General features: G+C 37.8%; 1 protein-coding gene across 2 annotated transcripts in view; it reads right to left on the bottom strand.

Moving 5' to 3' along the window:
• The window catches only part of VCAN (versican), a 120,082-nt gene that overhangs the window by 52,046 nt on the left and 53,267 nt on the right, over positions 1-14,769 (bottom strand). Inside the window, exon 7 of one of the 2 annotated variants that reach the window (XM_064176663.1) lies at positions 9,937-12,987. In XM_064176663.1, the coding sequence (XP_064032733.1) occupies positions 9,937-12,987 (3,051 nt within the window). The remainder of the gene's footprint in view (positions 1-9,936; positions 12,988-14,769) is intronic. The other variant, XM_064176664.1, reaches the window with a different exon arrangement.

The raw sequence follows: 14,769 nt of genomic DNA, 5'->3' as shown, positions 1-14,769 counted from the left end.
TCCTTCCTATATTAAGACAGTTATCATAGAATCAACTAGGTTGGAAGAGACCTCTAAGCTCATCCAGTCCAACCTATCACCCAGCCCTATTCAATCAACTAGACCATGGCACTATGTGACTACTGACTCACTTCACAGCTAACAGGCCTCAAAAGTGGGCAGAATAAGCTGGGGAAAAAAAGAACATAGGCCAAGAAGCCAAGTAGTTCAATTAAGAACAAATAAATGTTTGAGTAACATCTTGGAGATGTAGCTATACTTTTTCATTCATTTTCAGTATGTTCTTCATGTACAATACAGTATATCAGTGGTTTATGCCTTCTTAGGTAATTTGGTAATCCTGGCAACTCAGTAGTGTGCTAAATTGTTAGCTCTTACATACCACTGCAGCACTCAGCAGTTTCTTATTTGGCAGTACTGGAGGGGCATTGTAGCCAGGTGGGGGGTGGCCTCTTCTCCCAGACAAGCAGCAACAGAACAAGGGGACACAGTCTCAAGTTGTGCCAGGGTAGGTATAGGCTGGATATTAGGAAGAAGTTCTTCACAGAGAGAGTGATTTCCCATTGGAATGGGCTGCCCAGGGAGGTGGTGGAGGCACCGTCCCTGGGGGTCTTCAAGAAAAGACTGGATGAGGCACTTAGTGCCATGGTCTAGTTGATTGGATAGGGCAGGGTGCTAGGTTGGACTGGATGATCTTGGAGGTCTCTTCCAACCTGGTTGATTCTATGATTCTAAACATTCACAAAAAGCAACAAAAACTGTTAGCATCTTTGATACCTGTTGCACTTCAGTAATTTGCAAACTGTGATGAGTTTGACGTTAGCAGCCTTCTCCCTGATGGTATGACATTTATCAAAATTTTACGGTATTCCGATCATTAGTCCAAAAAAATTTATCAAAACTTAAAGTAACTTTGGTTTCAGTTAAACCAAGTATACACAGAGTTTCCAAATGACTCAACAATTTTGCCCACAATATTTTGCATTTAACTAATATCTCACTGGAACTCACTACAAACCTGAGCAGAAAATACATGAATAACCAAATAATTATCTCACTCATCATCTCCATGAAAAGAAAAAAATTAGTTTAGATAAAATCCCATAATAAAATATTAACCAAAAAAATCCCAATTCTACTCAGTGTACATATAGGTATATTCTTTACATTTATTTTGAAGAATAAAAAACTACATTAAATATCTGGAAATTCATTTCCTAAAGTGAAAAACCTTCCACTGAAACCATGGAACTCTTGTTTAATGAGAAAGTCCAAGATTATGGTTAAAAATGGTAATGTATCTTATGTGCTCTTTAGGAAAATTAAGAGCAACAAAAAGGTGATGAAACACAGCAGAGGTAAAAACAAAAGCATGGACAAGCCACTGGAAGATAAGATTGCTGCAGATCAGGAGCAAAATTTGAGGTGCTTTTCTTCTCAGGGACTTCAGATCCAGACACTTCAGAAGATAAATTCCTATACATTTTTTTTTTGGTATCCTGAGTTCTCCTCATTCAATCAGATGTAACACACAAGTCCATTGCAACTGACCAAGTAGTTTTTAAAACAAATGTGAATTACTACATAGACAAAAGAAAAAACACAAACAAAAAACAAACACAAACAGATATTTCAGCTGCATGTTCTTAAAGGCAACGTAAAATGGCACAAAGGCAACACATCGCTGTTCAGGAGGGACAGCGATCTACTTAAGAGAGCCCAACACAGGGCTACAAGGATGATTAAGGAGCATGTGCCTTATGAGGAGAGACTGAGGGACTTGGGGGCTTTTAGGCTGGACAGGAGAAGACTGAGAGGGGATCTAATAAATGACACCCAGCTCTCAGGTATTTATATACAAGAAGGAAGAGACAATCTCTTCCCATTTGTGCCCTGTGATATGACAAGCAGCAATGGATATAAACCACAGTACAGAAGTTCCACCTCAACACAAGGAGAAACTACTTTACTGTAAGGGTCATGGAGCACTGGAACAGGCTCTCCAGAGACATTGTAGAGTCTCCATCCCTGGAGACTTTCAAGGCTCATCTGGATGTGTTCCTCTGCAACCTGTGCTAGATTATATGGTCCTCCTCTGTCAGGGGACTTGGATCTGAAGGTCTCTAGAGATCTCTTCCAGGCCCTAACATCCCGACCTGTGCCAGGAAATAGTTCACAAGTATCTTGAAGGACTTAAGTGGGTATTTATCATCTAAACACTGTCAAAAAGAAAGAGATAGAAAAAGACTAGCTGGATTAGTAAGAATAAATTCAATCACTAAATCTAAAATATGCAAAGAACAACTGCAGAAAATACCCCTGAAATCTACACACTCAAAAAAATATAGCCAAAAAAAAAAAAAAAAAAAAAAAAGTACTCTTATTACACTAATTATCCAGTGATCCATTTTAAGGCAATGACCTTCTATTGTGATCTTTAGCCTTTGGACCACTTGTAAAAACACACTTATTTACATTTCTGGGATCACATCCTGTATTCATTCAGGCTTTCACTATATTCAGTGCATCATGTCATATGCAGTATGGGTGGTTTTTTTTTTTCTGAAAGAGGAGAAAAAACATTATCTTCACCGTAAGTATTTAGACTTTTTATGATCTGGATACATTCAGAGAATTTTAGTGCAGAAAACCAGTTCTCTCAAAAAAAAAAAAAATCTTGATGTGTTTCCATGTTAAAAACAGCTCATATTTTCTACAATACAATTTCTTTAGACTTTATCCAAGTATAAACAAAACTTCTAAAAGGATTCCTCTCTTTCACAACAGAAGTATGAAAAACTACATTGTACCTATGAACAAAATTCCTTCATTTTTCTCATGACTAAACAAAGAGCTATAAGAAAGCCAGCAATGTGTAATCCCTGTGTCTAGATCTGAGATGTTTCCTTGGAAACAATGGAAAATCAGCAGGGAATGTGTAGGCATCCCCTGCACAGTATTTAAAGTTAGGGCACTGTTCCTTGTATCTATGGAAGTCTATAAAGGAATGTGAAAAAAGAAATGATTGTTCTATAATAAGTCTCTGAGAAGAGCCAGCAAAAGTGGCCTGGAGACTACTTGTTAATTCATAGTCTTAGCTTCTTGTGAAACTTTCTAAGCATCAGGTTTCAGCTCTGTTGGATATGCTGAGTTTTAGGAAAAGTGGCAGAGTACAGAAATCTTGAATTTAGTAATTTTTTAAAAAATTATTATTATTAGGGCTTGCTTTTACACAGGGCATCATTGCTGATGCTTTTAAAATATGATTTTCATCTGATGATCAACCTATTTTAACAAGGCCTCTACAAAACTATTCCAACATGACTATTATAATATAGAAAAATTCCAACTGATTTAACTAAGAGGTCTACCAGTTTGGGTTAAATATGTGACACAAACTTGTCTGAAGAGAAAATCACCCCACCCAAATGCAGAATTAACTAGAAAGACATTCAGATACCTACCAGCCCTGTAACAGTTCTCTCAGTCACCTCATTGGCAGTTCTATGGTACAATTACATTGTGGAAGATGGTATCAGAATCTGGCCATATTACTTGATATTTAACAAGTTACTCTAGATGAAATGAGAATTTGGCTACAACTGTACCAGGTTTTGTGAGTAAAACAGAGTTGTGTCATTCAGGACATTGACATGAAAGTATGGTTTGGAAATGTATTTCAAAACTACTACGTGGTTTTCTTTCTTAGTTGAAGAGACAAGCCCAGGGATCAGAACAAAAGACTACCAGAAAGGACCATGTTACTATTTCAAATACTGAACTAAAATCATGTTTGTTAACTGCAGCATACTCAGCACAGCAGGTAATGTGACCTTACTCCAAAGCTGATCATAAACAGCATCTGACATAGTCTTTATGTTAGCTGGACCAATACAGTTAATAAAGATACAAGCCAAATTAATTATAAATAAATAAATAACCCCAAATAAATAAATTTGGCTCCTTATTAAATACATAAGACATTTTGCATTTAGTAAGATGGGAAATTGACTCAGTCCATGTGAGGCCTTTTACTGTTGCTTCAGTATCCCACCAGAAGTTAATTCAAGTCAGTATAGAGGCAAAATACCAATAAATTGGGGGCGTATGAACACCATGCTGCATGTAAGTTGAAATGTAAATTAAATAGTGTTTTGCTCAACAGAGTTAAGGTAAGTTTGGAACCCTTCATCTCTTAAAGGTTTGACGGTGATATCAAGTATTAAGTACTTGTTAAGAAAGTTTAACAGCTTGCATAGGCAAGGAAGTCCTATTCAAATATATGCACTTGAGTGTTTTAGCAATCACTGCATAAACCATCAGAATGTAGTGATTGCAAGACACTATCTTTCCTTTACAACAGGTCCTATGAATAAACAATAGGTTTGAATAATATATACTTTCCATTTGGTAAAAAAAATTATTATTTCAGCACACAAATTATGAAGTTTCCTCACTTTCAGTAAAAGTCTGACACTATAATTAATACATTAAATGTTTGAAAGGTGCACCAAAAATTGCATGTAGCATATGTGCATATACTACAAACAATAGTGTCCAGACAGGTATTTGCCAGTGAGCATAAATAACAACTTAAAAGAGAACAATGTGTGTACAGATGCAGACAGATGTAAGACTACATGCTGCATGCTTTTAAACTGTCTTTATTACAATGAGGGGCTACCTGGAAATCATGTTGTGAGGCATGCCACTCCTGTCCCTCCACACTATCATCTACTCTGGTCAGAGCACCATCCTGACACTCACAGCTTCAAGAACAGAACTAGTGTCTTTCCTCCCAGAATGGTCCCAGCACATTTCCACTATCCCATGCACACACTCCCCTTGGAAGTTAACAAAATGAAAGCTGAAAGGGGACGTGGTTCTCTATAATTGAACAGAGTATCTAAGGGATAAGTGTCAGGAAGAAAAAAAGACTATTCAAGCTCAAGACAATGCTGGCAAGAATAAACATGGGTAAAAATTGGGCAAGCAGCAATTCAGGCTAGATATTAGAATCAGATTTAAAGAGAATCATGATGACCTGGGACAGTGCTCCAGAAGGATCTGCAAAGACAACAGGATTAAACTGATTCTAAGGCAAGGCCTAAGATGCAGCTGAAAAGACTCTATTCTGCCTTCTTTCTTAAGGTTTCTTGCTATGACTCATTACCATTCTGCATTTCATTCAAATTTTACATGCCCTCTTATGCTGCTAGGACTGAAATATGCATGTCAAAGAATTACATGTTGAAACACAAAGGTTTGTAACCTCTTTCCATAAAATTCCACTTCTACAAAGCATAAGCTTGTGTAATTTTGTTCTGTTCAAAGCTGGAGGGGACAAGAAACCAGACAGTGCTGGTGTGAGTCCCAGGGTCTAATAACCACTTTGAAACATATTCACTAAGTAAAGACTTTTAAATGTCTCCAAAAAATGCAGGTGTGCAAATTACTTCTGATACAGACAGGAGTTATGTTTCCAGCATCCTCTCAACCACTGTTCAACAACACCCCCACAAGCATTTTTCGGCTCATAAAAGCTTTATGAGCTGCAAAGTTCCTTCAAGTTTGAAGTTTTTTTTCAACTGTTAATCCATTACCTTCCAGCAACAGCATCAACCCTCACCACTATAACACACGGGAGCTATGATAACATAAAAAGGTGCAAGGTGGCAAGGCGACAAGGGAAAGACAAGCTCCTCTGTTCTATCTGATGCAACAGAAAGCTGATAATGTGGTAACACACCACAGTGCATGGCTATTCGCTTTCCACTCTCTTTCTCACTCTCACAACACAGTCACAATCCCAAAGGAACAGCCTGTTGTTCTACTTAAGTGAATGAAGTCCCAGCCTCCTTCCATTATGAAACATGTGCATGGCACTTTCGGTAGCATTAAAAGAGATGTTTCCCCATGCACAAATGTATTTTCCTCATTAACTGGAACACCTGCTCTAGATCTGACCATGTCCCATAGGCTGTCAAATACCTCATGCCTTTTACCCCTCATTAATTTGTGCACCTGCCTCATGCTTGCTCACATGGAAGAATATGAATTGTTTGTAATATACATATTCTCAATGAAAACTGCTGCGTTCTTATACATATAAGCAGCTTACTACATTCAGTGGTGTGTCCCTTCTTACCGGCACTAGAGCAAATTTTCCAGAATTTAAGCTAATGAGCTTGACCTTACACCAGACTCTTAATTTTTTTAAATCTAAAAGTAACTGAAGCTTCCTTTATGAAAGTTTTAATTGATTGAAAGTATGCATTTTAAAAGCTATAACTATTTACCACTTGGATGGTGTAAGAAAAATTCTCTAGAAGGAACTTTTTATGGTCTAATAAATTTAAAGGCTTAGCATATTAAAAAAAAAATTAATATTCAATTAAATATTTTGCTACTTCATATTAAAGGAAAGGGCATGTTTAAGACAGCCTGAGCACCTTGCCACTATATTTAATTGAATTTAACCCAGTTAACATTCAACATCTTTCAAGTGTTGTTTGAATATATAATAATGAAAAAAGTATCCCCCACATTCCATATATCAACAGCACATTCCCATCAAAGACTTCAAAGCACTTCAATGAAGTTGGTGCCAGCATAGCAACCGCTTGAGACGGAGAAGAAAGGCACAAGAAATTTTTCCTATTTCTCCGTCCACTGGTGCATGGCCACAACTGAACTCACCAAACCTAGAGCAGCAAGGGGCTGCTGCTGCCACACTTCACCAAGAGGTAGGGCACCTACCCATCACAAAGGGACTCTTGTGTTGCCAGGGATACACTCTGCCCTGCTTGCTGGGAACTGCTAAAAAAAGTCTGCATCTTTCAAAACTCCATTTATTTGGCATGACCCTTCATTTTCATAAGCAGTATAAAAGGTTGCTTGTAACTAAAAGCTTAATAGCACCCTGTGGACCACTTAAGATACTCTTGTGCCTACACTACAGATGGTAAATGGAGCTGCAGAGAGTAATATTAATCTGTGTTAGTATAACAACAAGCCTTTACTGCAATTAAGTGATACAGGTGATAGGAAACAAAACATGGTACCGTATTTCCACTGAGCCCTGCTTCACTATTAAACTGTTACTTCTGGCAAAAACTGAGTGAATAAAAAGGAAGTGAAAAAAAAAGATTAAAAAAAAAATCATACACATTTTGGACACTTACCCATAGGCAAAAGGGAAAATAACGTATTCATGTATATGCAATGCCATTTACATGCAAACATCTCATTATTATTCTTATTTGAAATAGCTACTATTTGAAGGCCTGTGGTAAGAAAGTTGCCTTTTCTTAGGAGGCATTTTTGGACCCCTGGCTTGAAAATCATGTTGTAAGCCTTTGCTTATAACTCTTACCAATTATTTTATTTAAGAATAGTAAGCTGTGTCACCTTGAAAACAGGCCAAAGCAATGGAGGAAATAATCTTTGTTTTATCAGAGAAATGTAATGATGAAAACCATACTTCTTATTCCCATTTATCTGAGAACAAAGGTATAGATTATGTGGTTCCTTTATAACTGCAGGTCAATTTTTAAACAAAGTGTAATAGAATAAGTTGGACTATACCCCGCTGAAAGGCATATGTTAGGAATATTTATCAAATTAATTCCTCTTCAGCATTTCCTACGTACATTTTCTTCAGCACAAAGAAAAGTTTATGGACTGAGGAACAATGAAGTGAAACTGGGCCTGACAAGATTATTCAGATGCAGTTTTTCATTTCTGAATCCTGAGACAGAATAAATCTCTATGGAAGCTCTAACTTAACATGTAGGTAGGTAGGTACAGAGTGCCATTTCTCTGTGGATAGCTAAATGGGGAAATTTTAATTCTCAGATTCTGAAAATAGAGAAATAAACTCCTTTTTGACCATGTAAAAGATATGTGATAAAGAGAACACAAGTCCTGCCATGTAGAGAATTTATTAATATCTCAAGAGAAAACCTAACTTTTCTATACTGACTAAATCATTCCCAGAGGCAAAATTTTAAGCATGTATAGCTTCAAGTCTGCTTGCAAACACCTTCACACAAGTGTATCTGAAGAAATGTATGCTTTAGAAAGTCTGTGCAGATATAGAATCCTGAAGAGAGCCTACCCTAAGGATGTGATCACCCAAGTGAAAGCAAAACTATCTGGAGTGACGCCGCATTGACATGCTGTCCTCCAGCTTGAACTAACTCCTGATTTGCTGAATCACAGTACCCACATGGTCAAAAAAAAAAAAATGCACAATAAGACTCTTCTTGATAAGCATGCAGAAAAATCCTGAATGGTACAATACGTGCACCATCTGAACAAAACACCAAGTTTCCACACCCTCCCAAACCATCCTACTTCTTTCCATCCTCCTAGAACACACCTAGCAGAACCCACACTTCCATATGCAATGAATTTAATAATGGAACAGGGAAAACTATCTCACTGCTACACAGTCCAGCTACTAAGATGAATTGAACAAGTTTTTGCAGTTATAAAAGTGTATAAAATGTGTCTTAACTCTAGTCTTCAGAATTAATCTTCTGTTCTGACTTACCAGATTTGTCTTTTAATTGAGAACTCCAAGATACTGGTAACATGTAAAGCTTCAGACAAAGTAGTGTTTAACAGTTAAAATAACAGAACTATTACTGTCTGAAATAGAAGGTTATCCCACTATTGACTTGTGCTGTTTCATATCTTGCAAACATAAAGTAAAATAAGAACCATAAAGTTAACAAAGATACAAAATACACTCTATGAAAAGTCCAATAATGATATGGCACATATCAAGGAAACGTCATTTTCAAATGAAAGTCTACCAAGCACAAACCTGACTAAACCATCTAAAAGGCTTCCACAAACTACAAATTTTGCAGAGTAAGCTCTTCGAAGGTATAATATTCAAGAACCAATGAGAAAGAGGTTTCTTATATTACCACTTGGAAGCATTGCATATAGTTAAGCTATAAAAGAAATAAATTGAAGTTTTACTGTATTCCTTCAACAAGTAAAATAATGTTAAAATATTATAAATTTATAGCTATAAACTATACATTATTAACTGTAATAATTAAACAGAATGTAGCATGGAACGTAACATATGGTTTGAGCTTTACCCTTTTTGTCAGTTCTTCTGCATTTCATTAAAAAAAAAAAAGTTTTACTATGACATCTTAAATACCAATCAGCTGACAGTCTACTTTCAGCTATTGTGTTATGGAGATATACTGCATTATAGAGATAAATTCAACATAAAACTCAAGATTTCACTGCTACGTCAGGAGTTTTTGTTCTGGATACCCATGGAATTGAAGCTACATACACATGTACTATGCCATCAGCTAAAAACTGAATAAAACTAAAAATAATATCAATTTGCATCAGAAATTCCTTTAAAATAATTTTTTAAATGCTGCATTATGCTATGAAAATGTTCCAAATGCCTTCTATTGAATTATGGGAGGTACAGTCAAAGTGCATCAATCTTTTTTTAGCTGATTGCACTGTACGTGGCATTGTTAATTGCTACAGACTAATGGAATGTTAAAATAATCTAGTGCTTTGTTTAGGACTAGTAATGCATGGAATGGAAGCTGTGAAATTAAAATGCTTGTTTCACAGGTAGCTGAAGTTAAATCAGTGACTGGATAATATTAAATGAGAAAACTGGGCTATAGCCACCATGACTTTAAAAAGCAAACACATTTTTATATTCATTCTTACCCCAAACACATTTCTGAAGAATTTTAATGGATAGAAAAATAGACCTACCAATATTTAGGAAGCGGCTGTCTAGATAAAGCCTGTGTTTGACATCCTTCAGTGATCCAAGAAACATCTCCAGTATATTCTAAAGTACACCGATTTGTTATGATAATCTGTCCACTCTGATGGACAGAGTCCATCAGACAAGTCTAAAAGGCAAAATCTTACCTGTATCATTGCCTGCGACTTGAATAACATATAATCTTATGTCTTTTGTACTATCAGGTTGTGAAGTAGAAGGAGACACCTCTGCAGGTTGCAAAGCCTCTGCGGCCTCCTTCACTTTGGGTGGTGCAGTAGGTCGTGTAACTGCAGTAGCAGTTGAAGCTGTGAAATATTCCTTATCGATTTCTGATTCTGGTATCTTTCCTGTCAGATCATCAGCAGCAGTGGTTTTACTAGCAGAGAGAGATTCATCAATTATGATGATGTCATTGCTTGTTACTTCCTCTTCTTCCCCAGGAATGATACGAGGTGATTTTTGAGTAGTGAAAGTCTTGGATGATGATGTAGACTGAACACTGCCTGCATCACTAATGGAAGGTGTTGTTACATCTGTGAGAATCGCTGTCTTCTCTGTTGCAATTGGTGAAAATACAGACACTCTGATTTCTTCTGATACACCTGAACCTTCCACAGTTTGGCTTGGAGAAGCTCCCAAAGTCTGCTGAGTAATGCTTTCCACAGTAGAAAGAACTGCTGGCATCTTATGAGGGGGCAACACAGATACCAAGCTCACCACATCAGTGTCTTCTTTCCTGGTGGGAGTTTCTCTGCTTTCGTGTGTTTTAGCTTGAGTACTTGCTGTTACAGGCATCACTTTTGTAACCTTCTCTTGATCAGTAGCAGTTTCAGCTTCAGGAGTAATTGTGAGATACAAGGACATGGTGCTAGCTTCATTAGGTACTAAAACTCTTCCATAATCTGTGATGGTCACCGAGGGCACTGATACTTCTGTTGCTGGATATGTCTCATCATAAGCTGAACCCGTCTCATCCTGTTTTTCCTGAATAGCTATTTGAGACAATTCAGATTCTGGTGCTGTCTTCTGTTCATGTATTTGGGCAGATGTCACAGGTGAGGTAGACTCTGTGACAGTATCTTGTTCTTTTGTGGAGATTTCTTCTGGGAATACCTTACTATATTTTGCAGTTGTTTCTGTTACTTCTGAATGAAAGATACTATCAAAAGGAGTCGGATCAGTAACTGGCATTCCTCTTATGACCTCACTCTCTACAGTAGCAGAAAACAGAGAAGCATCAAATTCTTTCTGTGGGACTGTGGTATCTACCTTTGTTACATCTGTAAATACAATAGATTCCTCTGTCCTTCCAAAACCAACTGATGGTGATCTTTCTCTGTCTTGAAACGTTGCCACCAACTCCTCCTCAGTTGATGTTGCAATACTTGCCTGGCCTTCCTCTACCACTGTGTATTTTGAGACTTCCATTTCAGTAGAGACTTCCTCATCAGGTGTTGCTGTTGATGTCTTCCTAGGCTGTCCGTGTTCAGCTTCTGGGGTTGTAATGGGTGTTTCCAGAGCATAACCCGATATTTCATCACCTTCATGTTCAGATACTCCCATGACTGTGGGCATAACACTTGGGAAAACTATAATACTTGAAGAGCTAAAAGACTTTACTGTCACACTACTTTCATCCTTTGATATTTTGGGCACTGTGACCATTTCCATATCCAAAGAGCTGCTTGTGTGAGAGATGCCTGTAGTATGTTTACTGTGATCAAAATCAGCTGACACAGCTTCTTCATCAGTTTTTGTTTCTGCTGGCTCCATGCTTGTCTCAGTTTCATCTGTAACTGCTGAAATCAAAGCTTCTGAACGCTTTATGTATTCTGTAACTTGCCCTGGAGATGATGTAGGCTCCATTCCAGACAAGCCATCTTCTGTATCTAACTCATGTATTCTTTCAGATTCTGCTGTAACACTTGTGGGAATGATAGCTGTAGCATGAGGTATCTTAATACTCATCGTTCTTGCCTCTGCCTCCTTCATTTTTTCCTGCTCCTCTAAAATGGATGATCCTTCCATTTGCTGAGATGAGTGGATAAGAGACATAGTGCTTTCTTCAAAGCTTTGTGGAGAAACATTGCTTCCTGAGAGAGTAATGGCCTCTGATTCTGTTTGATTAGCAGTTGATACAGAAAAGGATACAGGTGTTCTGGATGGCACAGTAGGTTTTGCATTTCTCAGGTCTTCTCTGCTTCCATCAGCTGATGCTTCATTATCAAACACTGTTGCAGAACTGAATTTAATGAATGGAGTTGACTCATCTGCTGTAGAAAATTGTCCAGTGGTTCCTGCATGCTCATCTGTGAGTGTGTCTGATGCAGCAGGCATATGCGATTCTGGGACTCTACTAGTAGCCATGCTAGAAACTCTATCAGGCATAATGGTGTACATGCTCTCTCTGCCCTCCCCCTCTGTAGTAAGATCATACTGATCAGTGAACAACGCCTTAGGGATTACCACAGTTGTAAGTTTCTTGTCAGATTTTGCCTCCATTGACTTTTTAGTGGGTTCTTTTGTTGAGTGGGCACCAAGATATGTATTCTCTTTTCTTAATGAAACTGAAGTCCCTGTCCTGGGAAACTCTCTCTGAGAAGCTGGTAGCAGGTTATCTGTAGCTGTCATGACAGGACCCACTTCTATTTGTTCAGTCTGATTATCAGCATCATGTTTCTGTGTATCTTTCCATGAACCAGGTGGACTCTTAGATACAGCTGTGCTATCCTGAAAAATGACAGAGGTCAAGAAAGCGTCCTCAATGCTTTCAGACCTACCTTGTTCCTCGGGCAATTCTGCTTCAGTGTAAGTGTGCTCCAGCTCCAAAGCTGCAGATGTGCTCTCAGTTAACCTAGGTGAAACATCGTATTCAGTCCTTCCCAGTGTTTCATAAGTGCTTATTTCACCATCTGTGACAGTTTGAGGTAGAAGGGTGGTCAGCTCAATGCTCTCCATAAGCACCTCCATTTCCCTTTTTTCCTCAGCCACATCAGTAGTAATTCTGGCATCTTCTCCAGGCTCAAGGGTTGTTTCCTCCAAAGCAGGGACCTCTGTTTCGGTGACAGCCACTTCAGTAACTGAAGTCTCAAAAACAGGAGGTTTAAGAGTAACTTTAGCAGATGACAATCTTACACTGTCAGTTTTGAGTGATGTAGTCAGCTTAACAGTTGTAGGCTCTGAAGCAACTTTTTTGCCTTGAAAAAAAAAAAAAGAGAGAGAGAGAAAAATAAGTTAAGAAATAATTCAGTAAGAACACAAATACTTTTGTCATTTACTTTTAATGTTTCCAGCAAAGTCTAAATTCTACACTTAGGAAAAAAATATAAAGGTCAAAAGCTTTAGACAGATGGGTAGTATAACACAGCTTTGAATGACATAAGATATTATAAAGCTGCAGAACATCTAACTTAGATGAAATGAGAGAAGCAGCAGTATTCTTTATATGCATTGCTTATATAATTACCCCTGGAAATCCTCATATCATACAAGTACCCATCAGACAGCTAAGTATTGATCAGGGAATGTAAATGTTTCTTTCATGATGTCATGAAAACCCAACCTGTGGGTTTTCTTCAAAGCTTACCAGTTGCATAAAGAGAATGAAACACCACTTCAGTTTATTTTCAGCACATAATTATAACTTGCCAAAAGGAACTCTCACTGGAGTGAGAAAATGCTGAGGCAACAGGAGCAAACATGCCATCAAAAAGTACTATTTTTCAGTACCACAGGAACTGATGGCCTGCGTTTAAATTATACTGAGAGGAATTCATTATGGGGAAAGGTGAGAACAGTAAACCACAAGATCATAAACTTAATACTATAATGATGTTGATCTTTGGAAAACACTTCAAAGATACACATCTGAAATTCCTTCAGACACAGAAGTGCTTCTATGGGAGTGCTGAACATGAAATGTACTCTCTGCATGATGGAAAGCACAAGGAGGTAGCTAACCTAGACTCACAAGAGACACAAAGAAAATTATTTCCAAGGGAAACAAATGTAATAAAGAATCTTGTTGCGTTATGCCTTGTCCATGACTATTATCTCCAATTTCCATCCAGCAACCATGACACTGCAGACTGGTAACAGATTTTAAACTTCTGAAAAATGTGAGTTTGTGTTCAGAAAGCAGGATTTACTCAGGAAAACCTCAGGGTGGAAACATCATCCCTTCTGCCAGTTCTTCCAGATCAGTAATTTTTAGAAGTTCAATGGAAGTAAAGAGGTGGAAGATGTGACTACCTTAAAGCAGTGCTGTTAATTTCCAAGTGGCTCAGTCAACACCCTTATATGGATGCAAGTGAAAAGCAGAACGCAGTCCTTTAAATCATGCTAAGCACACAAATGCATTAAATAGGCTGTGTATAGGAGGACTAACTACTTACCGGAAAGATACATATAGCTTCTTGCAAAAGAAAATACTGCTCAACTTCTAAGAGAGCAAAGAAGACCTTAACAGACAGAAATCAAAACAGTTATAGTATTTGACAAGAACATATTGACGCCAAGGGCTTGCTGTTATAGCTGTTGGTTAATAAAGGAGATGAGGAGACCTTACTCAATGTAAGGTCTGAATACTTGCTAGTAAGGGAAAAAATGAGTTGCAAGACTACATTGTTACCGCCTAGCATATGAGGATGAAGATGCTTTAGATGATGGTGCAGCCTCTGACTGACCTGGGACTTGCAGGAACAAAGGGGAAGAAAATAAGCGAAATATTTGGAAAGACTTAGTAACATACTTGTGCAATGATAGTTTTTGCACAAGCATATGCTGTATATATGCACAAAGTGGTATTTTTTCACACGCCCATGCCTAATTAGCTACCTCTTTGATCTTTACAGATACGAATTCTACATGTGTAAGTTAGAGTCGCACTAGTATTTGCTTAGTTTTGCACACCAGGCTCCAAAATACCACCTTTGCAAGTGACCTATTTGAATTACCCTAAAGTAGACAGGGTTACCAGA

This window comes from Pogoniulus pusillus, chromosome Z, assembly GCF_015220805.1.
Source record: "Pogoniulus pusillus isolate bPogPus1 chromosome Z, bPogPus1.pri, whole genome shotgun sequence".
In the NCBI taxonomy this organism is placed as follows: domain Eukaryota; kingdom Metazoa; phylum Chordata; class Aves; order Piciformes; family Lybiidae; genus Pogoniulus; species Pogoniulus pusillus.
This window is presented reverse-complemented; position numbering and strand designations above follow the sequence as displayed.